The sequence below is a fragment of the Narcine bancroftii genome, chromosome 14 (assembly GCF_036971445.1).
Source record: "Narcine bancroftii isolate sNarBan1 chromosome 14, sNarBan1.hap1, whole genome shotgun sequence".
In the NCBI taxonomy this organism is placed as follows: Eukaryota; Metazoa; Chordata; class Chondrichthyes; order Torpediniformes; family Narcinidae; genus Narcine; species Narcine bancroftii.
Window position 1 is genome coordinate 60,770,917 of NC_091482.1, and position 27,938 is coordinate 60,798,854.

At 38.9% G+C, this 27,938-nt stretch overlaps 2 protein-coding genes across 12 annotated transcripts in view; one reads left to right on the forward strand and one right to left on the reverse strand.

Moving 5' to 3' along the window:
* Nucleotides 1-27,938, forward strand: part of LOC138749666 (AP-3 complex subunit sigma-2) — a 356,312-nt gene that overhangs the window by 76,900 nt on the left and 251,474 nt on the right. The window lies entirely within an intron of this gene.
* The window catches only part of trpm7 (transient receptor potential cation channel, subfamily M, member 7), a 107,160-nt gene that overhangs the window by 15,470 nt on the left and 63,752 nt on the right, over nt 1-27,938 (reverse strand). For 5 of the 11 annotated variants that reach the window (XM_069911340.1, XM_069911342.1, XM_069911337.1 and 2 more), the window contains 15 exons: nt 27,027-27,255; nt 26,697-26,852; nt 24,504-24,647; nt 21,304-21,432; nt 20,177-20,428; nt 17,807-17,981; nt 12,861-12,993; nt 10,648-10,835; nt 10,060-10,192; nt 6,403-7,556; nt 5,421-5,515; nt 5,208-5,319; nt 3,737-3,822; nt 1,835-1,875; nt 992-1,017 (listed from right to left, as the gene is read on the reverse strand). In XM_069911340.1, the coding sequence (XP_069767441.1) occupies nt 992-1,017; nt 1,835-1,875; nt 3,737-3,822; nt 5,208-5,319; nt 5,421-5,515; nt 6,403-7,556; nt 10,060-10,192; nt 10,648-10,835; nt 12,861-12,993; nt 17,807-17,981; nt 20,177-20,428; nt 21,304-21,432; nt 24,504-24,647; nt 26,697-26,852; nt 27,027-27,255 (3,053 nt within the window). Of the gene's footprint in view, nt 1-991; nt 1,018-1,834; nt 1,876-3,736; nt 3,823-5,207; nt 5,320-5,420; nt 5,516-6,349; nt 7,557-10,059; nt 10,193-10,217; nt 10,394-10,647; nt 10,836-12,860; nt 12,994-17,806; nt 17,982-20,176; nt 20,429-21,303; nt 21,433-24,503; nt 24,704-26,696; nt 26,853-27,026; nt 27,256-27,938 lie in introns of those variants that run through there. The other 6 variants (XM_069911343.1, XM_069911338.1, XR_011348808.1 and 3 more) reach the window with 6 other exon arrangements.

A 27,938-nucleotide genomic window follows, 5' to 3' on the forward strand; every position in this document is an offset into this window, starting at 1 on the left:
ATGTTCATGCAACAAAGCAAACGAGAAACATAAAGAGAGAGAGTACTTTAATTAATGAATGTTTATTAGAATTGGGTTTTATAACAATCCTGATGCAGGATCTTAACCCAAATTCCTTTACTTGAATGAATGCTGCTTGACCCTCCAGCAGTTTGTTATTTTTTTGCTTTACATCATCTGCAGTCTGTTATGTCTTCATCTTTGATCAGGCAGAAGATACATAAACACCAACTAAAGCTATAAACAGGCAAAGCATCTATTAACTTAACATACATTAGAACATGAATGCAAAGTCACTGCACGATTACAAAGATGAGGTTCACAGCCCTATAAAAGTACTGGAGCTCATTACACGTACAAAGTTAAAATTGAGGTGGCTTCTTTAAGCATCTCTGAACACCTATCCTGGGGCCATTATGTTGAGGCTATTATGAAAAAGGCATGCCAGCAGATATACTTCATGAGGAGATTTGGTACGTCTCCAAAGACATGCAAATTTATGCAGGTGTACTGTGGAGAGCATTCTGACTGGTTGCATCACTGGAGGTGCTAATGCGCAGGGTTGTAAACTCGGCCAGCGCATAATGGACATTAGTCTTCATTGGGACATTTTTAAGAGGCAGTGTCTCAAGAAAGCAGCTTTTATCATCAAAGACCCTCACCGCCCTTTGCTCACTGATATCGTCAGGGAGGTGGTACAGGAACCTGAAGACACACACTGAACATTACAAAAACAGCTTTTCCTCCTCCGCCATCAGATTTCTGAACAGGCAATGAATCTAAGGTCACTTTTCCCTTTTTAGCACAAATTATTTATTTTATTTAAATCTTGTAGTTTGGAATTGTAATTTAGAGCAATTCTGCACAACACTGCTGCCACAAAGCAACAAATTTCATGAACACGTTCATTACGATAAACCCGATTCTGAAAAACAATTTCAATAAAATTGTGTTTTACAATCAACACTTGTAGTATGATTTTAATTCTTACCACTTAAAGAATCTTCATCAGCAGGCCTGAAATACAAAAACAAACAATTCATACTTGACAGAAAAAGAATGAAAGTTACACTACTTACACCCCCAAATGAATGCACATAGAAAACAGTGTCAAACAAGTATTGATTTTTTTAAAACTTGTTTTTTCCTTGTCTGCTTTCACCCCATCACCCACCTGCCCTGCCTCCCAACTCCACCACGAGTCACATCTGCCTCTTCACTTTCCATAGGGTCTACTCTCGGTGATTCCTATCTGGCTCCTTCTGCCTATCACACCCCACCGCTCTTCAGTCCACCCATCACCCACTGACTCCTCTCTCTTTATTCTGGCCATCCTTCCTCTCCATTCTCAGCCCTGACACAGGACTCCAACAATTCCTCCCCCTTCCACCAAAGATTGCTGCTTTATCCACCAAGTTCCTCTAGCAGTTTGTTTCTACCTCTGGCCTACAAGTAAATACAGCATTAATGTGGCTATCCCATTGAATTTCAGGTTTGTAGGTTAGTGACTCAGTATTGGTCATGGCAGTGAATGGTCTCATTTATTGATAGTCATTGCCTCACTTGTGGATAATGATTATTTGTCAATCATCAGTCAACACCTGGCTGGTATGGTTAATTCATCTTAGAGTTGCTGCAAATGGAACTGAATTTTGTGCAATCAACATGCTCACTTCTGATCTTATTATGGAAGGAAGATTCTTGATGAAGCTACTAAAAAACAGTTAGGTCAAGGACTCAGCCCTGAGGAACTCCTGCCATTATCAGAGGCTGGGATGTGTGAGCCACCAATAATGCTGCAAGTTCTATCATTCGTTAAGTTTTATCCCCTTACATTTGACAACTGGTAACACCAGGCAGGTCTTCCAGACGACCCTGAAAGAAAGAAAAGTTTGGTCATAGTACACAATAATGGTATATATAATGTATAATATGTTTTAAGGACATTGCTCTCATGTTATGTGTAGATCCAATGTTGTGAGTGTAAGTGCTTCAACTTGCAGATTATACGATTTAAATTTGGAAGAAATTATTGTAGATAGTTTTGACTGGAATGAAATTTGGCTGCAGCGTTATAATGTCTTTTCATTTCATTTTTTTTCTTCTTCAGCCCATGTGTGTTGAACATGACAAATTAAACCAAATTTTTGCTGAGTACATTTGATCCATATCCTATTTTTGGTGCATCTTCCTGAAGCCTCTAAAATAATGCTTTTGTATCTGCTTCCACCATTATCCATCGCAGTCTGTTCCAGACACCACCTTCTTTCACTCTAAACACCTTGCTCCACACATCTCCTTTAAATCTCACACCTCCCCCACCCCAACTCCAATACCATAAATGCATATCCTCTAGTTTTTGATATTTTAACACTGAGAAAAAAATTGTTATCTACTAATGGCTCTCATAATCTTATAAACTTCTATCAGTATCATGTCTTTCCTCAGTCTCTGATGCTCCAGAGAAAGCAACCCAAGTTTGTCCAATTTCTCCCCATAGCTCATACCATCTAATCCAGGCAGCATCCCGGCAAATCTTTTTAGAACCTTTCCAAGTCCGCCACATCCTTCCTGTAATAGGGTGACCCGAACTGCACATAATATTCCAAATGCAGCTTAGCCAAACTTATTGCATAACTCTAATGCAGCTTTCTTTCTCTTTATTGATGCCAAGCATACAATGTGCCTTCTTTACCACCCTATTTACTTACGTGGCCACACTCAACAAACTATGGATCTGACTCTCCAGATTCCTATGCACATCAGGGCTTTTAGGGTTAAAGTCCCCTTACCTCCCAAAATGCAATGCCTCTCACGTCCAGATTAAACTCCAGCATTTTCTCTGCCTACATCTGTAATCAATCTGTATCCCCAATAGCCCTCCAGACTGTCCATAACTCTGACTTGCTTGCTACAATATTTACCATATTTTTAATTCCTCCACTTGCTGCCCTGCTGCTTTGGTTACAACCACATGCCACTCTAGTTTAAATACTAGTTAAATTGTATTAATCAATGAAAAGCTAAATAAAACCAAAAAGGGATTTCAAAAATTGTATGAAGCATAAGAGACTAACATACTGCATTATAAAAACAGCCCCATTGGATTGAAAGACCTAATATTAAAATAGCCTTTAGAGACTGTTTAAAACATTTGCTTTTCATTTAAAGTACTGTAGTTCTTTTTTTTTTCTTTCTTTGGCTTGGCTTCGCGGACGAAGATTTATGGAGGGGTAATGTCCACGTCAGCTGCAGGCTCGTTTGTGGGTGACAAGTCCGATGCGGGACAGGCAGACACGATTGCAGCGGTTGCAAGGGAAAATTGGTTGGTTGGGGTTGGGTGTTGGGTTTTTCCTCCTTTGCCTTTTGTCAGTGAGGTGGGCTCTGCGGTCTTCTTCAAAGGAGGTTGCTGCTCGCCAAACTGTGAGGCGCCAAGATGCACGGTTTGAGGCGTTATCAGCCCACTGGCGGTGGTCAATGTGGCAGGCACCAAGAGATTTCTTTAGGCAGTCCTTGTACCTTTTCTTTGGTGCACCTCTGTCACGGTGGCCAGTGGAGAGCTCGCCATATAACACGATCTTGGGAAGGCGATGGTCCTCCATTCTGGAGACGTGACCCATCCAGCGCAGCTGGATCTTCAGCAGCGTGGACTCGATGCTGTCGACCTCTGCCATCTCGAGTACTGTAGTTAACGTCACATTATCAACACTATTTAACAACAAGCACAGCAACTGACCAGCAGAGATGCTTTTGAATCCTCTCGGTAGAATGTCACATCTTCAGCTGAAGCCCTGGTCCTGTCTTTACCACCTCTACCTTGTACTAAAGTAAATACAGAAGACATATTAAAGTTTAAGCTGTCGTGATAATTTTGAAAGACTTCAATGCTATTTTAAGTATTTCCTCATACTTGATAGCAGACAGGAAGTGAAAGATAAATGTACAAATATATTGGGCTGCAACCAAATACTTCACATGCCAATAAACCTCTTAATATCAATTAGTCCTACCATGAATGGGGCAGTGCTGGAACTAATTCAAGAGAAAGAAGCTGGATAATGGGCAACTAGAACTACAATTAACTCCAGAGAGGGATAATTATCTAAGGTGGGAGAAGACAGATTTCAATTACGTCAGACATGAGCTTGCAAACATAGTCTGGGAGAAGCTAATTCTACAGTGGGAAAGAAGGACTTTTTTTTCTTACAATAGTTCAAGATGAATGTTCCAGTAGGAGGAAAGATTAAGGGCTACTGCTGCAGGGAACCCTGGATATTAAAGTATATAGTGGTTGATTACAAAGAGCATATAGCTAGTAATCAGCAATGAAAAAAGGTCTTCGACTCACAATGCCTGTGCTAGCCAATTTGAACTGCTCATCTGCCTGCACATGGTGTTTATCCCTCCATTCCCTGCCTGCTCATGTCTTGAAAATATTGACATCATATCTGCTTCCACTACTTCCCCAGCATAGAATTTCAGGCATCTACCATGCTGTTAAAAAAAAAATCTTCCCTTTGTCATAAATACATTTTAACCAAGTTGTCAAAGGAAGGCCTCCCAAGGAAAACAAGGATCATCATTGCTTGGGAAACAGCAGTCTGATGTTTGATGATTAGGTCTTAATACAGAGGGGCTGGTCATGTCACATTAAAGAGCTGACATTTGCCCACTGTGAGATGGAGATCACTTTGCCCGACTACATCAGTGCCACACGTGGCAGGTTCCATGAGAATGTCAGAGTTAGTTCTGTGGCAGTGTTCAGAAAGCATTAGGTTATAGTGATGGAGGGAAGTGTAAAAATCAAATCAGTCATGCCCTATTAGCAGTTAGCAATGAACAGATCAAGAGGAAAAAAAGAGGCCAGAGGAACTAAAAATAACAAGCAATTGAAGGCTCTGTGTCATCACTGTTTTTTAAAAATTTGTGTTTTCCATTTCTCCCACCACATTTGCAGTCTGAACTGCTGTTCATGTCGAGCTTGCGGATAAAACAACTTAATTTTGATCATGACCACTTTGCTTTTGTTTAGCAAATTGTGAGGTTTAAGAAAAAGAATTGCAATATAATGAACATATAATAATTGGAATTATGATGGCAAAGTTCAAACAGTGTTTCAAAATGTTTACTGGAATGGAGGCTCTCCTAAACTAAAGGGAAGGGCAGCCCAACTAAGAAATTACTCTCTTGGAGAGCTTGAAACTTACAAGAGAATGTTTGAGCAGATGCAATAGAAAATAATTGACTGCCACGAAGCTCTCCAAATCCAGCATAAGAATTCACAGTTCTCAAATGATGGTCACCATCATGGGCACCCTGCTAAAAGAATAAAATATTAACATGCATTGAACTGCAATACGAAAAGTTGGGATGTGGTGTTGGGGGAGGGGGGGTGGGGGTGGAAGTACACATCAGCATACCAAATCATGAATGGCTCCCGCAGTTGATTTCTGCTCTTTCAACCTCATTGCTGCTCCAGATTCTAACTTTGACAGCTCCAACATGTCCTTGTGGCCTAAAATACAATCCTTAAGTTAACAGAATCTACTGTACATGTTCTAATAAACCAATGATACAAAAGAAAATGTTAGTAAGATGCATGCAAGTTTGAAACGTTTCTGATCTGACCTCACACACCATATCCCTACTGCCAATATGTACAAATGACAGCAATGTAAACTGTAATCAGCTGTTTATCAACTTTAAAATGATAGCTGAAATAGTGAACACATTTTTAATACAAAATATATTTTACGATAATTGGTTTCAGATTTAGTATTCCAAGTTTGCATGTTTCAAATCACACTCTTTCGACGTAACTGATTTTTCATTTAACATTAAGAAAAGATCAGTTTTATCAACCCTATATCATGAAGACCTGTCAAATCTAAATTCAGGAAAACATTTTTCAGATCTCACTATTAATCAGGTGACACTGCAAGATGTTTCCGTACCTTTCTTCTATGAACTTGAATAAAAAATTGTGTTCAATTTGGAACTTGGGTATTTCATTTACAACAGTTTGAAAGTTTAATATAGTCTTTCAATAAAGCACGAAAACTCTTAGCTCAACACCGCTTTTAAAGGACCAGTTCAACATGAGGTGTGGTGGTCCAAGGGGCCGCTCTTATGCTGCATAACTCTACGACTAATTATTAAGGAAGGAAACATTCAGAATTGCTAAAATCCATACATGGGTTAGAGGTACAAATCTGAGACATTCAAAAAGATATTGTTACTGAACCATGGAAACAGAATGGAGCAGTGGTGCCTTATTCAGATAATCAAAACAGAAAAAAGGCAATAAACCCAAGGAGAGGCCCAACCAATGCACCAACAGTGAAGTCACCTGCAACCAGTAGTAGAGGTCCCACAAAGTTACAGTGGTACAGGAACTCAAACCTCTAAACTGGGTTTTGTTCCACAGGTCTCTCAGAAGTCCTGTACAGTTGTCAATATTGATATGCTGACTTCCCAATTCGACAGACTGCACGAAGTAATCATCCAAATCTCTCTGCCCTTCTCTGTACTTTTCATTGGTTTCTTTACTGGATATGGTGGCTGAAGTCAACTTGCCTGCTTGCAGAGATCCTTTCTTTTCATATTGGTTTTCAAAGTTGTGCATGACACTTGGGTAACAGTCGGTGCTTTGGTCATTACTGTTATCAGTGTCTGTGCTACACTCAGTATCAATAAAAGCGTGATTGAAATATCCTTCAGTCTCAGAGCAAGCTGTAGTGGGAGTGTGGCAACAGAAGCTGCAAGAGGGATGAGAAGGACAGCAGCAAATTTCTTCAGGTAAAGTACAAACAATTTCAGTATACTTACCAACAAATGCCCCAAATTCAACAGAACTTCCATCACCATCTACACCAGTTTTAACAGAATCGACCGAATCTGGCACAAGCTCCAAATGGCTTGAGCCACTTGGCTGAGAAGGGGTACTAACAAAAAATTTGGCAGATGGGGAGAGATTTGGTATACTATGGAATGTCTGTCTTGTTTTCTGATCATTGGTCAAAGACTGAGTTTTTCCAAGCACAGTCTGGCTTCTATGCCGGAGTACAGATGAGGCTGATACTTCTGATAACAGGGCAGAGCAGGAGAAACCAGTCTCTTGAATATTCTGTTCTTTCTGCTGTGAACCTGGAAGTAATTCCTGACCAAACTTCCTGCAGAGCACCTCCTTTTGGGAAGAGTTAATGTATTCATGGAGGAAACTTTCAGCACAGATGGAATTGCCAGTATTCAGCCCTCGCTGAGGAAAAGAAGAACCAAGATATCTTCCAATGCTGTGCTTCTTCAATGAAGTTTTAAGTGGGACATCAGAAACATTCTCTCCCCGATTTTTTGAAATGCTGAGCTTACGATTAATTTCATTGTGCACCTCTGTGGCTTCAGAAGCCTTTTGAGCAGTCAATGCTTTCAATGTATCCACTGTAAGAGCTGACAAGTCTTGTAAGTGCCCAATTTGACTGTCCAATGTTTGCAATGAACGTTTTATATAATTCACTCGGTCACCTACTTCTTTTAATTGAATGGACATATTTTCAACTCTGAAGAGAAATGAGAAGTAGAAGAATCAACTTCACAATTGTTTTAGTTCAATATAAAATACATACGACAAAATGTCTCAGTGAAACAACAAGTATTGATGTATTTACATAAAAATACCTCACTATGTTCTATTGGATGAATAAATGGATACCAAATTAAAAGGGCTGACGTTCGAAGTGGGAGCAAAGCTTTTTCAGAGGGCTTTTGAGGGTCAAAAGCAGAGAAGTGGTGGTGAAGAAGCGATATTCAGGAACAGAATTCTAGTCCTAGCTGAGAGAAGGCACAAATGATAATGGGGCAAAGGGGAAGGGTTACACAATATCAAAGGTAGTCAGCAAACATGTGAAGAGGTGAGCGGGACACGGCAAAGAGCTAACAATGAGCTGGTTTACGGAGGAAGTGGAAGCCATCTAGAATTGTATTGAAACACTTGAACAAGGGCTGAAATGAGGGACGCCGAGAAACAGAAGATGCATGGAATCTGTGTTGACAATTAAGGGTCAATAGTTCAAATAATGTTTGCAATGTGGTTCAAACGAACGGTACCAGTGAATGGAATGGATCAGCTAGTTTCAAAGATGATGAGTTTCAAATGTTTAAGTGGAAAAGGTTGTCTTCCTCCATTATGATCATGTGACCTCATTCCTGCTTTCTCTTCATACCACTTGATCTCTTTAGCCATAAGGGCCAGATCCAATTCCCTTCTGAATTTAATCTAATAAACTGGCCTCAACAATTTTATGGAAGGGATTTCTACAAGTTCATAACTAGCTGAGTGAAGAAGTTTCTCCTTATCTCAATCTTAAATGGCTTCCCATTATCCTTAGACTGTGACCCCTTGTTCTGGACTTTATCAACCTCAGTAACATCCTTCCTGCTTCTCACCTGCCTATACATCTCAATGAGATCCCCTCTCATTTTTCTGAATTGCAATGAATATAACCATATTCTACCAGTCTCTTCATATCATTCCAGGAATTCACCTGGGGTGGCAGGACTAACAATCATTCCTGTCTCCAAGATTAAAGGGAGTGGATATTGTACTACAGGTACACCATCCTTTATCCGGGACAGTGTGTTCCGAATTTCGGAAAGCCCACCCGAATTGTGCTGCCGTATCCATCAGCACCCCCTTCCAGTTGCCCAGCCACCTCCCCCGGTCACCGGTCCCTCAGCCGCCTCCCCCCCACTCGCCGGATTTTGGAGCTTTCTGGATTTTATATGTCTGGATAAAGGATCGTGTACCTGTACTAAATATGATGATTAGTTTAAATTAATTGGGTCAATAGACCCCAGCATCCTGTTTTCATTGCTATTGACACTAAGGACAAACTACAGTGTTGGGAGATTTTACTAGTTAAATTCTCAGTTATGTTTGCTATTCAAAACTGCATAAAAATGCAACAAATGGGAATCATATATAAAAATGATTTAGAGTCTTTAAATAGTAAATTAAAATTGTTTATGGAACAAAAGCATCCCTGAACTATTGCCTTCAACTTTTGTAACTCTCAGTCAACTTTTATCTGGAGGAAAGATGCAATTTTTTTCAGAAAGGTAAATTTCTAATGGAGAAAACTTTTAAAGTAGTTTGAATTTAATTATATTTTAACAATATTCCCTTATTGCACTTGGATGCTTCAAACGTCAGGGGAGCAGCCAGCTCATGCTGACTTGTGCTACAGTTCCTATTGGAATTGGTGAGATTCATTAGGAACTGGTGACATTCAGGCAATGGTAGAGTCCCCAACTAGTACATGCAAATTTTACAACTTTCTAACATCCTCTTCAGCTCCATCTACAGTCCAATGCTGCGATCCAGTCTCGGTTGGTGGATCTGGTACCAAGCCACACCTGGCTCGACACAAGAATTAAATTATTTCAAACAAAAGAACTGGGATAAAAGGGTCAATGCTATTTTAACTTTCCCTTTCTTTATTGGAAAGTACACTTTGGTTTTTGTTACCTTTCTTTTTCAGTTGGCCCACTTACATTTATTAGTTTTTTAATGTTTCTGAACATCAGAGACGTTTAGAACCTATTGAAATAATTGAGAGGATTTTCAACATGTAAAGCTTGCTGGCCATCAAAGTGCTACTATAACCTAACGCCCTTATCACCATTCAGACCACTCTGCTGGTTTCAGCATGCAGGCAGCTTGCGAGACAATTGGGATGAATAGATGTGGGTGAAGGGGTATCCCAGACATGATTCTGGGTTGGATCCACAACACATTAAGACCAATCTCCCTGTTACTATTATTTTACACCCAGCTGAAATTACTGAAGAGGGATCATTTCCTCTTCTATTGTCCTTGTGAACAAAGTGGTAGCTACATTTGCCAAGATATTATTAACTGGAGTATTCATTATATTATGCAGATGATTACATTATTTTATTATGATGTTATACAGATATTTAATGTGCTAGCTACCCATTACCCATGTGAATCAAAACTCTTTTTAAAAGACTATTACTGTGGTTCTAAAACATAGACTCTACCTTTCTGAAGTCACTCGAATTCGTTCCTCACTACCTGAGTGAAACCGGTCCTCTTTCTCATGGAAGTATTTATCCACACATTGTTCTTCAAAGTCGTGCAATTTTTTCTGGTCATCCTCACTTACAAACAGCTCTGCAAGATTCAAGATAGATGGATATGTGGAACTCGCCGAGACACGCTTGGTATAAGAAAGCCACAGATTTATTCATCTAAAAGCCTTGAAAATCCTATGCCATTCCAATCTGAGAATCCGTGGTCTGACATTCACTGATTTTAAGATACAGGTTAACGGGCAGGCATTCTGATAAAAGCCAGAGTATCAGGAATTTTGCTCTGCAGAAAGAAAATTGGGGAAAAAAATCTAATGATAATACCAATCAAAAATAAAATTAGTGCAACCAATCTGGAACACCAGACAAAAGAGGGAAAATAATTTGAATAAGTGCCAGGATTTGGCACATTTTAAAAATGTCAGATACAGACACAAAAGGTTTACTAAAATCACTGAACAGAAACAATTGAGCAACAAGCACATGTGAAACACACAACAGTAGAAAACAGGATGACATCCTGCAAACACTCCTTACTTGGCCCGCCTTGCCCTCGGTCACGTTTCTTTCCTTGCCGGCAAATGTGAGAGACCAATAAAGCAAAGTGGCTGAGAATGATGAGAGGTGGTGGTAGCACAGGTTTTTCATGATATGCCATGATAAAGTGGTACCGTTGATATTTCCATACAATGTTTGAAATGGCCTTCACTTGGAAGTACACATTGCTAGAAAGAAAAAAGAAAATTACTTCCACACTTTGGTATTGAGGTGCCAACGCACAGGACAGGAAAAGACTATAGAGTTATGAACTCGGCCATCACGGGCACCAGCCTTCACTCCGTTCAGGACATCTACAAGAGGTGGGGTCTCAAGAAAGCAACCATTGCCCTCACCACCCAGGCCGCAGGAGCAAAAAATACCATGCAGATTTGATGTTCCAAACAACAAGTCATATTTTGATTATTTTGGTAGGGGTGCTCTGGGGATTTTCCATCCGATGTCTGAAAGCCAATACTCTATTCTTTACAATTTATTTTTTGGTGACCATGTTTAGTGGGAAGGGTTAGATTATTATGGGTATTTTTTTCCTTTTGTTCTTATTTTTATAAAAAGAGATTGGTCGATTTAGACAATCACAATGTATACCTCAATATTAGAATATGAGGTTAAATTCTCAAGGTCATTTCACGTTTTTTGAGAATTATATAAGACTATGTATAATTGATATGTGACTGATATTCTATACTGCATTATATAAGTTATATAATATAGAAACAACATGTAATATTTCTCTTAATCAAATTAATAAAAATATTTTAAAAAGAAAAGAAACAACAAGGGGCTTATTAAAACTGCTGGACATCAGGAGACCAGCCAAAGCTGTTAGGTTTTATATTCTCAATGGATACAATTACACAAACTTTGATTAACTTAGTTTACTGATTTGATTACAGAATTGGAGTGACAAAGATTTAGTTACTGGCAAGGTAAAAGTTTATCTATAACTTTAACTTGTAACAATGGATCAAAGTTTCTGTTTACAGCAATGGCGTGTTAGGATTGTAACTTATTTAACAATAAATCCAATTTCCTATTAACAGCATAGAGTGGACGTTATAACATAATTGTGTTAACTTGGGTGGTGTCACTGCTGTGTTCAATGGCTTTACTCTTGATCCTGTTTTTAGCACAATCCACATCCCTTTTTACTTAGGTATAGATCTCTCAATTCTTTCCCCTACTGCACAAGCCATGCCCTCTTCTCACTGTGACCATCAGGAAGAGGGTTCAGGAGCCTGAAGATGAACACCCAATAGTACAGAAACAGCTTCTTCCCCTCCTTTAATCAGATTTTGAATAGACAATGAACAACAGACATTACCTCGCTTTCCCTTCTTTTGCACTAATATATTTACTTTGCACCCATAAACAACAAATTTTGTGACACATTCATGATGATAAATTGATTCAGATTCCAGTTTTATTGTTTTAACTGTAAGTTGTGACTAAACTGGTTTATAATGGACTTGTATCATTTCAAAAAGATTAACTGAAGAAAATTGTTCTATTGAAAATTCAAAAGACTAATTACTGAGAACCCAAATCTTTTTAACTAATTGAATGTTAGTTTTCAGATCACCCTTTCAATCAGGCATCTTATGTGTACGTCCCTCCCTGCTCCATGGGAATTCTGCCTTCAGCTTCCCAGCTTTGGCTCTCCTAAATTCTTTCCACACCTCATCAGAGATCATGCAGTTAAAACATATTTGTGTGATCAAGTGTTAGATTAATCCATCCAAACTCTCCCTTTTAGTTCAGTGCCAATTTTCTCTTTTCAATGTCATACATGCCTTTAAAAGGTTGATAAATAAAAACCTGCTTGAGTTATTTTCCACTGCCTTTCAAAGGCGCACACTTAAAATGAATGTAACTTGAACAAGAAAAACTCAATTTATGAAAATGATGATTAACCAAAAGCTTTGCTTAAACAGGTAAATTGGAAAATGAAAGGAATTAAAGGACAGGATGAAAGAAGGAGATAGCAGCAAATGAAAAGTCATTCATAGTGGAGTGAAGAGAACATCTCAAAATGCACCATTACTGTAGTTCTGAGGGGGCAAGGATGAACTTACAATGAGAATTTAGATGGATAGCTTTTGCAAATACTCACATTTATTAAAAATATTTATGTATGCAGAAACTATGCCTTTGTCTTTAAATAAATTGTATTGCTGGAAGAATATACTTACTTGAAAAATGCAATGAGAAGATTCACCATGAGAATATACTGTACAAAGAGGTAGACGGCTTGTAAAAATGGTGTTATCCAATATCCAATGACACAACGTTGCTTCGCACCATCTTCAGTGTTGTTGGCACAGGCTTCAAAGAAATAAAAGAGTTCTTATACAGATTCACTTTCTTTACATAAAGTTCAAGCCGAGAAATGCTAATACAGTGTTATATACTTCAGTGTGTAAACTTAACTGACCTGCAGCATAAAATACAATATCCTGCAATAACTGTCAGCTTCACCTGAAATTTAAAAATGCCAATAAAAGATAACATCTCAAAAGAGATTTTCTTCAGAGGCATGATGTATTTTGCAACTTTGAACAGGGAGCTTGTTTTGCTGAAGACATTATTTTTGCATCTACAATTCTAAAACCTACTGAAACCTTCTGGAGAAACGTCAACTTCAAAATGTTGGTGTGTATCCAACAGTAAAAAGGTACTTAAGTGCAATACACAAAAGTGCTGGAGAAAGGGTCACCAACATTTCAGGCCTAAGCCCTTGGTCATGGTATGAGCAAAAAGCAGGCAGGCACCTGAATAATAAGGTGGGGGGGGGGGGGGGGGGGGGAAGAGAGGTCAAGGAAAAAAGGAAGCAAGAAAAGAAGTATGGGCTAACAGGTAAGATACAGGGTAGAAGAGGGAAAAAAAACAAGTGATGTGGGGTAGGGGACAGCTCTCTGAATGGAGAGGGAAGAGAAGGGATTGGGGAATTTAGCACTGTTTTTAATTTCAGATTTCAGCATCTACTGCTCATTTCTTTATAATTTCTGATGTATGTCCTGGGGAAAGAGGTAGCTGTTACACTGGGATAGGCTTCACTCGAATTAGGCTATGACCTGACTTAATAACTAGAATTGAACTAAATCTCATTTTGAGGTTGTGTGTGGTGGGGGGGGAGGTCGGTACGTGGGGGGAGACGGGAAGAGGCTTTAAGTATAAAAATTTAAAGGGAAATGATGTGCAATGAAGTGATACATCAGAAGGGACACATTGTATAATAAAAAATACAGCAAAAAAATGGTTGAAGGAGGGAAATTTAAATAATGGAAATGACATTAACTTAGATAAGAGCAGCAAAGTGGGGCTACAGTGTTGATATCTCTCAGTGCCAGTAATCTTGGTTTGATTAAGAATATGAGTGTTATTGTGGAACCTGCACATTGTCCATGACCGCATGTTATCTGGATGCTGTATTTTCCTTCCACATCCCAAACACATGCTAGCTATTACGTTAATTAGCTACTTATTCTTGGTGTTACAACCTGGTAGGGGAATCAGAGGCATGTGTGGGAAAATGGGACTGATGGGATTGCTCTGAGACGTAGTACAAGGCTCGATGGACCAATTGACTCCTTCTAAGTTACAAAAAGTTGAGAATAAAGTTGGGAATTATTAGGTATAACAACAGGAACGAAGCAATATTCTGGAATTTTTAAACAGATATATATTCCACTGAGAAATAAAGATTACATTGTTCCAAAGGACATGATATAATGCTGCAAAAATATATGGCCTGCCCACTCTTGCTCTTAAAAGTCAACCAGCAAACACAAGTTCTGCTTACTGGAACACTGCAAGAATTTCTTGAGATGATCATGAAACTACACAAATTTGACAAAGCATGGGTGGCAGACAAAACTGCACAGAACATTTGTTTCAGGAAGTTCTACCATACAAATTACACGGGGTAAGCAAACTTTCCATCTACAAAACTTCTCAAATACCAATGCTCCAACTCATCTCTGCTTGAAAATTTTGCTCTTTAAATGGGATTTTTTTTTTTGCCATATACTCGATGGCTTTTGTTGACTTTTTTTGGGTTGGAAGGGATATCGAATCAGAAATAAATTCAGGTGCATCATCACTTAAGTGGCATCTTCATTTCCTAAACTTAGACAACCTTGCATAGAGCTACACTAACCTAAACCTGTGGAGATAAGAAGCATTGCATCAACTGTTTTGCAAGACATTTAGCACAAGCACCAGAAATTTTTACTGGAAAAAACACTGTCCTGGCCTCATGCTTTTCAAGACTAATACCATTCATTCGGGGTCTTGCCGTTCGGTGTAGGCCAGGGGTGTCAAACACAAATTCACAGAGGGCCAAAATTAAAAACTTGGACTAAGTCGTGGGCCAAACTAAATATTGATTGAAATTTTCAACAACATCTGCATGTTTTCTCTTCTTTCAACATGTGTAACGTTAAACTTTTTCTTATTAAAATAAAGGTTTAATAATAGTTTTGGTTAAATTCTTTCCAGAAGACGCATTAACAAATGAGAAATAAAATATTCAATAAATAATATTTCTCTATAGCCTTTAAGCTCCTTTTAAATGTATTTTTTTTTACAAGCCAAGTCAAAAAAATAACAACTTGGTTCAATGAAAATCCAATCTTTCAACGATGAACAGTCCAAAGTTAACCAAAGAAAATATTAATCCAAGCTTAGCTTGCTACACTGTGATTTACTCTGATGCACCTGGGTCTAACAGATACTTGGCATCTCTTCTTAGATGCAAGTTCATCAAACTCTGGGGTCAGAGTTTGCCTCCCACCTGTCTTGAAAGGTCCTGTTTTCTGTCTTTGGTTTGGCCATTTTTCATAAGGGGTTTATTACATGCGAGTTAGGCGACAGGTCGCAGATACTAATGAAAGTAAAGAGAGGAGGTGGGGGCGATTAGCGGGCTGACGCCAATGCATTTGCAAAGCATTCTGGGATTTGTAGTATTAGCTGTGCATGCGCTATACTGGCGCGGCGGCCAACGGGCCAGCTCTAATACATATTTGATATGATCTTGCAGGCCAAATATAATTATATTACGGGCCAAATTTGGCCCGCGGGCCTGAGTTTGACATGTGTGGTGTAGGCGATCATGTTTCTCCATCTGTCGTCATCTCTGACCCTCCAAATTGTAGTTGTTGCCTTTTCTCCTTCGGTGAAGGCTTCATCATTGAGCTGAGACCGTAGTCGATGTTGAGTTCATGATTATATAAGGGAAAAATACTGAAGTTGTTTCCCATTGTCTTCTTCAATTGCAGTGTCCATATTGGATGGGTAACCCTGCGCATTGATCAGCAGATTCATCTGCCCAGAGTTTTTAGTTTTACAACCATAAATTCCAAATTGTCGAATCTGGTTGTAAAAACCATCATCATCTGCAATCCATGGCTTCATGAAACCCTGACTGGGAGGCTAAACAGGTTCTACATCTTGCCCAAGGGTGGTCTGTAGGCTATTGGATGGAAGGGAGTGCCTTACACCTCCTTTTGTTGAGCATTTGTACAGCAACAACACCAAAAAGACTAATATATGAACCACATTGGTGTTGATATCCATGCTAACAAAGGACTTTAACGTATTGGCTTGCAACCTGGTCTCCACTGAATCTTCAAATTAGTTAACACAATTTTCAGTGGAGACCATAGACATATATCAGAAACAGGCTATTCAGCCCAATGAGTCTTCCCCGCCATTTAATAATGGACTGATCTATTTTCCCATTCAGCTCAACTCCCCAACCTTCACCGCATAATCTTTGATGCCCTGGCTAATCAAGAATCTATCAAACTCTGTCTTAAATACACCCAATGACTTGGCCTCCACAACCACCTGTTACAATAAAATTCACAGACTCATCAATCTCTGGCTGAAGAAATTTCTTCACAACTGTTCTAAGTGGATGCCCTTCAATCCTGATTTTGTGTCCCCTTGTCCTAGACTCTCCCAGCAAAGGAAGCCACCTTTCTACATCTACTCTTCACAACTGTTCTAAGTGGATGCCCTTCAATCCTGATTTTGTGTCCCCTTGTCCTAGACTCTCCCAGCAAAGGAAGCCACCTTTCTACATCTACTCTTCACAACTGTTCTAAGTGGATGCCCTTCAATCCTGATTTTGTGTCCCCTTGCCCTAGACTCTCCCAGCAAAGGAAGCCACCTTTCTACATCTACTCTTGTCCATGCCTTTCAACATTCAAAATGTTTAATGAGATTCTCCTCCCTTCCCCCCCCCCCCCCCCCATTTTCCTAAATTCTAATGAGCAGGTTCAAAGGTTCCTTATATGATTGCCCTTTCATTCTCAGAATCATCCTAGTGAACCTCTTCTGAACCCTAACTTCACCATATTCTTTAAGTGAGGAGCCCAAAACTGCTCACAATACTCCAAGTAAGGTCTCACCATTTTATCTTATAAAGCCTCAACATCACATCCCTGCTCTTATATTCCATTCCTCTTGAAATTAATGTCAATATTGCATTTGCCTTTATCACCACCAACTCAACCTGTAAGTTTACCTTCAGGCTGTCCTGCATGAGGACTCCCAGGTCCCTTTGCTCTGGGTATTTTCAATTTTCTCCCTGTTTAGAAAATAATCTTCCCCATCTATTTCTTCTACCAAAGTGCATAACTATATTCTTTGTATTTATTCTATTCATTGTTTTTAATTTGTCCCTTCTCTGCCCATTCTCTTAATCTAAGTCCTCTGCAGTCTCCCTGTTTCAACACTAACTGCTCCTCAACCATCTTCATATCATCTGCAAACTTGGCCACAAAGTCATCCATTCCAATAATGTAAAACATTGATATAGAAAACAAGAAGTGGCCCTAACACCATCCCTTGCTTTTTTTAAAATTTTTAAAAAGTTTTTCATACTGTGAACCATATCAACCAAAATATATACAAACGTTTCTCTTTTAAATATACACAGTGGCAATTTCTCCCTCCCCCACCCCCCATACCTTCCCACCCCCTTCGAAAAACCAATAAATATTCAACATACAACTCCATCCCTTGCTGAACACCATTTGCAACTGGCAACCAAGAAGAATACAATTGCTACACAACGAATTACAAGATTTTTGCCCAAATCATTCCAGATAGCAATACAAAAGTTACTTACGATCAATTTCATATGCATAAACTTCACCATATATCATCCAATAAGGTTGAAAGACAATATCTTTTGCCAGCTCCCAAGATGGTGATTCATCTGGGTAAAGGATTGCTTTTCTTGGAACTCCAAAGCTCAGCAAGACCACTGCCATAATAACCACAATATAAAACATGTTTGCCACCTGTAATTGAAGGAGTAGAACAAAGTTCAGACCTCAAGTATCTAAGCTTGGGGTGGGGTGGGGCGGGGAATGAAAAGAAATTGAGAATCAGTGATGATAAAAATATGCAAATACAAGTTAACATCCAAGTTCTTTCATAGCCTGCTTTTAATGCAGGCTCTTGACCTGAAACATCAAAAGCCTCCACAGGTGCTCATTGAGTTCCTCAGTTAGCTTTTTGCTCCGGGTTCTAGAATTTCCATTTTCTTGTATCTCCATTGAATTTAGACACAATTCTCACATTTTTTACTCCTTTTCATGATATTGTTACATCATAAAACAGTCAGGCTTCCTTCTATACTTTTTCTGTAAAACTATTCTCCCCATGTCTGGCTGGATTTCCTCTGGGTGCTCTCTTTTCCTCCCAATGTTCAAAAATGTATGGGAGTTATAGGTCAATTGGGTGGCACGGGCTCAAGGGCTGAAAGGGCCTGCTACCATGTCAAATTAAAACATGAATTAAGCCTACTACATGAACTATTTTGTCATCCAAATTGTTAATATTCTATTATGTCATCCTTGATCCCCAGAAAATGTTGTATTATTCTAATAAATATACAAAAATAAAAGGAGATTTTTACCTCACTAATTTTATATGACAAAAGGAAAGTATGATTTCATAGTTCAGCAATGAGCAACGATGGAGTCCGCACGTACAGCTGCAAGATTTTTTATTTCCTAGTAATCCCATGCATGGCATAATCTTAAACTTTGATTCTCATCTCTTTGACTCCATGTATTGCAACATATCCATGAAAAAAAGTTCATTATTTCCTTTAAACACAGATGAGAATTCTGTTCAAATCCAACATGGTACATGATGTGAAACATGAATGTCTTCAGGTGATGTGATTGTAGTAAAAAACACAAATGCTGGAGGAACTCAGCAGGTTATGCAGTGTCCATAACAGGTAAAGATATATAGCTAACACTTTGGGCCTGATCCTTTCTTCAAAGCATGAGCAAAAAGGCACTCTTTTGCTACTTTCAGTTAAGATCTTTCTTGAGGGACAAATTGGGTCCAACTATGGCCCTACTAGAGGGCAGTGACATGGAGACTCTGAGTCAAAGAAGGAACACAAAAAGTTTATTTCGGCAATGTATTCCCTGTTCCAAGCGGGGTTTCATAGGTCAAGGCAGAGATGGGCGTTGGACCTAGGTGTTACGATAGATGAACAGTGCTGGTCGGACTTGTGTCCTGATAGCATGACCACGATAATTAACTCATGATATAGACTGGCGCAGTACAACTTTCTTCAACTATACCTCAAGCCGCAGTAATTGAATAAAGGTAAACCAGAAATTTCAGATCCACGCTTTCAGGTGTGGAATAGAGACAGGAACCTTTGGGCACTCAACTTGGTCATGCTCCAAGGCGAGGTCCTTTTGGATAGAGCTAGGCCAAGCCCGAGAGAAAAATCATAGGTAAAGAGTTTCCACAGGAAACATCATGGACAATGAAGCTGTCCAAATTTCAAATCCAATTTGTCTTGATCGCTCTGGCACCAGCCAGGAAGTGCACAACGGTTACCGGGAAGTCAAGACTCTCATCTGGGCATTGCGCATTAGAATATGGAAATGCAGAGTTATATTCCCTTGGAGGACGTCACTTATAATCTAAGGAAAAAATATGAAACTTTTCTTAAAATCTGGCAACCCTACCTGCATAACACAAGTGCAAGGCTACACTGTCTGCCCTCTTGCCCCCTCCACCCCTGTCTTTCCTCTCCTGGGGGGTGGAAGGGGGATCCATTCCAATCAGGCTAAGTCCAAATGAGACCTGGAGGACAGGTGTTGAGCTCTAACAAACCCTGTGGTTAATGTTTTTTTATTTTTATCTTCCTCAGTCGGTGGTTTTTTAAAAAAAAATGTTAAGCATTTTTGCCTTTTCGTGCAAGTTTCTTTATTTAAATGGTTAATGTGTTTTTTTTTTGTTATTTTGTGTTGAGGAGGGGGGGGGAGGAGGGACTAAAACCAGACTCGGAAGAAGAAATGTAAATATACTTGATGAATGTGATGGTTGTACTGTGAAAAGTCGGAAATCAAATATTTTTTAAAAAGTATGAGCAAAAGGCAGTTAGGTGCATGATCCTGCTACATGATTATTAATCCTTCCTAAAATATTTTTGAATAAACTTTCCAGGCAACCCACTTACCATTTTACCTATCATTGTGACATAAGGACCTGCGTGCTGATTGACTGCCAGGAAATCCAGAAGTCGCACATACCAAAATATGATATTGAGGCAATACATCGTTCTCCCTGCAATCCTCACTGGCCCACTTCCAAACCTCAGTCCAAAACCAACAAAAAACAAAACAATTGCAAGTGTGTCAGTGATGTTGAAATAGTCACTGAAATAGACTTTGATCTTCTGAGTTATTTTCCCAGCCTCCGACATGAAGATCTAGACAAAAACATAAAACATCACATAATCTCATTGACAAGCCGAATATGACAGGTTGCACTCAAGAGATTAGGACTCAATGCTAGATTTCTGCAATGTACACACTGCTTATTTAATTTGGAGTCTGAAATAACAAACAAGGGAACTCATGGCGATTCTCTGATAATTTATGAGTGGAGATCTGAGAAAGGACCTTCAACCTTTAACCACAGATTCTGCCTCACCTGTGCAGATTCCAGCATTTTCTACTTTTATTTCAGATTTCCAGCTTCCGCAATGCTCCGGTTTTCATCAGGGCAGTAGTTGCCCCCAAGTAGATGATGAAAGCAGTTAGAGGAGGAAAAAAGATCAGAGAAATGGTGCAAAAAAAAAAAAAAAAGAGTTTCAAAAGGACACAATTTCCAGAGTTTAACTTCTCTGATTGATCCCCACCGCGATGAATAACAAATACAGGCTCAATACAGGAAAACTTCAAAAGGGAGGCAGTGCAGTGGTAGGAGAGATGACAGTCAATCTGGGTGATATTAAAAGTACAAGAGGGAGGATAAAGTAATAGGTTGGAAGAGATTTTGTTCAGGTGAAGTTCATAAAAACATCGTTGGATTTTTTTTGGATGGGGAGGGGCACGTGGGAAGGAAAGGGCATCAGCTCAGCCAAGGAAAAGATTAATTGCATTTTCATGATGTGGATAAAGACTACACATGGAGTAGAAATGGCAGCTCAGGGCAAAGATACAAAGATGAAATCAAGTAAAATTCAGGGAGCCTTGGTCCAACTCACTCAACTTTAGCAGATGTTGTTCACTAAACAATTGAACACAAAACATCTTACACAATGCACAATTATAAATAAATGATGTCAAAAAGAACCTGTACCTCTCTGATTTTCTCTATAGCCAAGGTAAAAATGAAGGAAATCACAATCCATTCTTGCACTGATGGCAACTCTTGCATTCGTACCAGAACGACATATGTATACAGCATGAGGAATCCCAAATAAGCCAACTGAAAATAATAGAACAACTATTAGTATTTTGAATAGAAGTGGACTTAAGTTAGCAGTCCATACTCAACAGGAAAGGATGGAAATTCTCTCGGTCAGGTCACATCTCTGGGAAGAGAAACGAAGTTAAAATTTCAAATCAAAGACTCTTATCTGATCTGGGAACAACAAAAAAAATCTACAGAGAAGGTAAGAGGAGAGATGCTTATGAGATGGTAAAAGCTGGGGACATCACAGTGATCAGCTGTGATTAAGTTTTCTGGTCAAACAGTGTATGAGAGCAGTCAGAGATCAAGAATATAGTTGCAAAATGTAAACTAGAAAGGGCTTGCCAGCAGGTCAGGCTGAGTGAGCACGATCACCTCTCCCAGAGGGGAAAAAAACAAGATGAGCTAATATCACAAATGGATGATTAATACAGAGAAATCATTTTCTCTACCTGCTCCTGTTATCCCAGTTTTATACTTTTCAGAGAGACCCCTCCATTCCCACTGGGGTGTCAGGTTAAATCATCTTGCTTAGCAGCCTCATGTGTGGCACCTTACCAAAGGTGTTCTGAAACTCCACAAAACCATATCCACCTCTCTTATCTGTCCTTCTGTTATTTCGTCAAGGAAATCCAACAGGTACGTTAGGTAAAAATTCCCCTTCAGGAAACCGTGCTGACTTTGACCGATTTCTCCGTGCGCCTTCAAGAACACTGAAACCTCATCCTTAATATATTCTAACATCTTACCAATCACTGAAGTCAGGTTACACAGAATACAATTTCCTGTCTGTTGCTTCTCTTTTCCTCACCAGCCTTCATATTCAGCACATTATCTCCCATAATTTCTGCCAGCTACAACTAGACCCCACCATCAGACGCATCTACTTCTCCGCACCCCTCTCCATCTTCCACAGGGATTGCTCTCTCCTTAATTCTTTTGTCCATTCATCTGTCCTACCCATCTCCAATACTCCTGGCAATTTCCTCTTACAGCAGGAAGTGCAACATTTACTCTTTTGTTTCAATGTTTTATGAAAATAAGTGGATTAAAGTTTGGCTAAACACATGAAAATCGGAATACAGAACTGATTTGTCTTGTGAACTCAAACTACACCACAACTCCGATTATCCAAAATCTTCAGTTATTGAAAATTTTTTCAACCTGATTGTTCAGCTCCAAATCCATCCCCCCACCCGATAATTAAAGATTTCAGAAAAATCAGAAATCCTCATTGATCTGAAAAATTTTGAAGCCGAAATGATGTGATTTTGCCTCCGAAAAATTTCAGATAAATGAGAATATCTGAATCAGAAATCCTCAGTTATCCAAAAAATTTTCAGAGCCAAACTAATTTCACAGGTTGACAAAATTTTGGAAAACCTCTGAGTAGAATTTTTGGTGTGGAATTTATTTTATTTTGTTCAAGTTTTTTTTGTAAGAATTAAACATTATTTCATGCATAAAAAGCATTCCTTTGTTGTTTAAACACTGTTACAAATGATTTGCTGTTGCGACTGGACTGTTATTAAAAAAATGACCAGTTATCCAAAAATATAGTTTACCTGAAATAGGCCCAGTCCCGACTATTTCGGATAATCAGAGTTGTATTGTACATCATATTTGATGAAGAAGGGTCAATAAAAATGACAAATAGGTAAAATGCATGCAAGAATATGGAAAACACTCTGTAAATCTCATCTAGTGCTTTCAAATAACTACCAAGTTTTCTTTTCTATTGTCAAATAATTAAGCTAATTGCTTTTGGTATAATGCAATTTGCTTATCCTCCATGGTTCCCGTTCACTTCTCCCCTCAAGCATTTTTGAATTTTGCATTGAATAATTTAGAGCAGGTTTGCAATATTAACATGATGTTCCAATTGGAGATTGTTATTCAGAATACTCATAAGGGACACGTATTTGAAAGAAAGGTTGCCTAGATCATTATCAAGGTGATCAAAGCATTGAACGTTTAATGGGTTTGGAGGAGAGGGAAAAAGGGGAGAAAATGACACTGTATATTCAAGAGGCAAATGTTTGTGTGTATTTTGATTAATATGGTTCATAGTGTGAAAAATTTTTTAAAGATCAAAAAAGGTGATTAAGCAAAGTTCTAATTCACTGCAATATTTACAACCAAGTCATTTTTATATTACTATCTCTTCCAGTAAGTCTTTATTTTCCCCCCCCACCCCCGAAAACATTTCACTTAAAGGCCCAGGATTTCAAAATAAGATGTTCATTTCCTCGTGTAATTGATTCTATAAAGACTACATCAACAATTTCCTTAATTAAACATTGATTGTATTTAAAACTGAGAAATTTTTCATTAGTAAATGTGAGTTTCTGGAGGAACTCAGAAGGTCAGGCAACATCCATCATCAGTCAATGTGTTGGATCAGGATCCTTTATAGAGACCAATGTAAAAAGAGGGTGATATTACGTAAATGGAAGAGGGGAGGGGGGGGAAAGCTGGGAGGGGTCAAGAGGGTATTGAACAGAACGTGGGAGAGATAGAGGGACGGGCAAAAGAGATGACAGGAGGAGGTAGAGAGAAAAGTAGGTAGCGTACATAGTAGGTGAAGAGATGGAAACAATGAACCAAATAGGAGGTATTTTCTTAACAATGAGAAAAATCAATTTTCATATTTTTAAGGATGTGTCCCTCAAGTTCAATTTTGTCCTCATCTTGAAGCCAAGGATAGACAAGCCTAACTAGGAATATTGGGGGAATTGAAATGGTTGGCTTCAGGAAGTTCAAACTTCGACCCACAATTAGAACAATGGTGTACAAAGAGGTTGTCTAACCAAAAGCTTGGTTTCACTGATGTAGAAGCCACCCCGAGTACACCAAATGCTGATTAGGTTGGAGGAGTTGATGGAAAACTGCCTCATCTGGAAGATCTGTTGTGGGCTTTGATAGAGGTGGGGAGAAAATGTAGGAACAAATTTAGCACTTTCTGCAACTACAACAGGAATGCCTAAAAGAGTGTTAGGAAGTTTGGATTAGAGATTTGCAGAGACAGACTGTGAAAAGCTGATAGTGTGTCATTAATTTTCAATTTGTTTCACTTTGCCACTTACTGTGTTAAACCAAAATTTTGCAATTGGTGCATGATAAAAGGAGTAGAACTTTCTTGTAACAGGCAATTTCCTTGGTTTAGTCAAACTCAAATCTTCATGTTTTATTTCATGGTGGTCACAGATTCCTTCTTCTTTAAATACTTCCTGCAGAAAAATAGTTCCATATAGTACAGCTACATAAATTTGCCCATATGTACAAACTGTAACAGAAAAACAACAGAAGGCATTCTGACATTGGGTTATTTTGAAAAATATCAAACATTTCAGTCCTATTTACTCACTTTTTAAACTTTATAATTCTTTATTCAAATTGGAGTTTTTATTCCACTAAAAGGTTAAGCTGTACTTTTGTCACTTGCATGTTCAATTCAAAATATGGAAGCTTGTTGATTATTGTGCCAAGAGATAAGTGGTTTGTATCACTGACACCAAGGAGAAGGGTCAAAGTATATGAGCAATTCTGATCATTAAGCTGGAATGGGTGTATATGATTCATGAGAATATTACCAGGACTGGTGGGCTTGAGTTACAAAGAGAGTTTAAGACTTTTCTCCCTGGATTGTAGGAGGCTAAAAAGCTGACCTTATAAAAATATTTACAAATCATAGATAAGGTATAAAGATAAGTCTTTTCCCCGGGGTAGGGAAAATCTAAAACTAGATGGCAGAGAGAAGAGATTTAAGAAGCATGAAGAGGCACCTCTTTCCCCACAGAGTGTGATAGGTCTGTGGAATGAGCTACCAGAGTAAATGGTAGAGGGGGAAACAATTACAATGTTTAATAGACATTTTAATAGATGGGTTTTGGTAAGATCTTGCCCAAATGCAGGAAAATGGCAGGCATGACCTTAGATAGACAATCCAGCTGACATGGACAAGTTCAGCCGAAGGGTCTGTATTGCACTGTAAAATTTGCTGACTAAGCTTTTATCAAAAAGGCCATTCAAAAATGTGCAGGATCCGACAGGATTAATTCCAGACCACTGCTTTGAACCAAGAATCACCAGTGGAGGAACTGCTCTGCCCCTTCCAGGAGTAATGTACGTATTGCAGGAACTGCTCTGCCATGCCCAGGAGTAACGTGCGTACTGCAGGAACGGCTCTGCCCTGCCCAGAAGTAACGTGAATACTGTAGGAACTGCTCTGCCCCACCCAGGAGTAAGATGCATACTGCAGGAACTGTTCTGCCCTGCTCAGGAGTAACGTACATACTGCAGGAATTGCTCTGCCCTGCCCAGGAGTAATGTACATACTGCAGGAACTGCTCTGCTCAGGAGTAACGTACATATATGCAATGCAGGAATTGCTCTCCCCTGTCCAGGTGTAATGTAAGTACTCCAGGAACTTCTCGCCACTCAAGTGTTACTGCAGAGTTTCTCGCATGGAGTAAACAATAACTATAGATGTCTCCTCTAGCTGTAAAGCATGACAAAAATTAGATACTACAATCTGAACACCCCCAGAACTAAGGTGGTGGATGGACATGCACTAAACAGACATGAAATTTTGTCAAGATTTGACTTTGGAATTAAGTAATAGGTAGATTAAGTTTGGTCACACTCAAACTTCTAACACCCAAATGAAAAAAATCTTTTCATAATTGTTCACAATGAAAACATAGCTGAATATTTTTTTTTCTGTTGTCTTTCTCTTGCTCTCCAATTTGACTATTTCACTTGGATTTTCTGTTTTTCAATCACCGTTGGAACTATCTGATTAATTTCTTTGTATCGTTCATTTCCTCCTCTTTCACTATGTATGCCTATTTCTAGGCATTGTTTCCCCCCTCCCCCCCCCCCCAAAAAAAGCTCTTCCATCTCTGTGACATTTTTGACAATTAAATTAAGTTTCAGCATTGCAAACCTACCCAGATTCACTGTCTATAATGTTAGACATCCATCTATACTTAGATTTCCCAGAAGCTAAATTACCCAGCAGTGGAGTAGCTCAGAGAAACAGGTTTGTTTTAAATACTTCTGATGTCATTAATCAAGTTCATTTTGAATTCAGGTCAAAGACCATCTGCTTTCAAATGGATTCTGAGGTGGTGATGAAGAACCAACATGGGACCCAGAAACTCTGCTTTAGATGGGGCATGGTGCTGGAATTTGGGAGAGTCTGCAATATATGCATTCTCAGAGTTATTTCATCACTTATATACTACTCAAACATGTCCTATTTGAAACCATCTTACCATTGATATTTGATCAGTTGGACTTTGAAAGTTATGTTCACTATCTTCCATGTTCATTTGATGTGCATCCTCAGTTTGAGGAATATGAGACATTTCAGCCTTGGTTTTAAACTCCAGCATGAGAATTGCAGGTGGGAATAAAATACTGAGAATAACCTGTCCAAAAAAGAAAAGTGAATGTCTCCATTTAGATAATGCAGGCAATTTCCAGTGATTGTACAAGGCTAATGACTCACACCCTTGACTTATTTACACATCTCAGTATATTCAGATTAGCTCAATTATCTATTTGACCTCTTCCCATTAAAAATAGAACATACAACTTTTTACCTTGTACCATGAATTTTTTCTCATATTTAGTCTTCCCATCCACATATCAGACAGCAGCATTTGCGTACAGGTGTGTGCTACAAACGGACGAAGTCTTGAATGAACAGCTAACTTGAGGCAGGTCGAGTTGCTCCAATTTTTCAGTTCGTAAGTCAACAATTTCATAGCCATAGTTTCATCTTGTCGGAATGATTGATCCAGCAAATCGACAGCTAACTGTCCAAATTCACTGGAACACATTAACAGTAGTAAAGATGCCATCAATTGGTTAAGTATGAAAGTAGCTCAATAAAAATATTCAATGTTTTAAGAAAACCCAGTTGATGTGATCAAGCATGGTAGAAGCATGCACACTAGCTCCTGCACTATTTCTGATACATGCTGGTAGAGCCCTCTTTATTCACCCACCTCTCCAGACCAAGTAAGCAAGGGCACCAATAGATTTTTACTGATCAAATATCCTTCTAACCATATTAATTCTCTTACAGTCAAAAGCTTATTTACATCATATAAAGTTTAGCTTAAGTATCAAATGTGGTCATTTAAAAAAACAAGAAATAAGGAGGGCAAAAGGGCACGAGATCTCTTGGCAGACAAAGTAAAATTAGAATACTAAGAGTATATTAAGAACAAAAGGGTAACTAGGAAAAAGTAGGCCCTCAAAAGATCAACGGACTGTGGAGCTACAGGAGATGGGAATGGTTTTAAATCAATATTTCTCATCTATATTTACCATGGAACCTAGAAGACTCAGGGAAGAAATAGTAATACATTACAAAAGAGGTGGTAATAGTTGTTTTGTGGCACAAGAAAGTGATGAAATGAACTGGCCCAGAATGCCAACTTGGTCAGCGTGTGCTCCAAGGCTTTATGACTCTAAATCTACAGGACCTTAGTAAGCCAGGGAAGAAA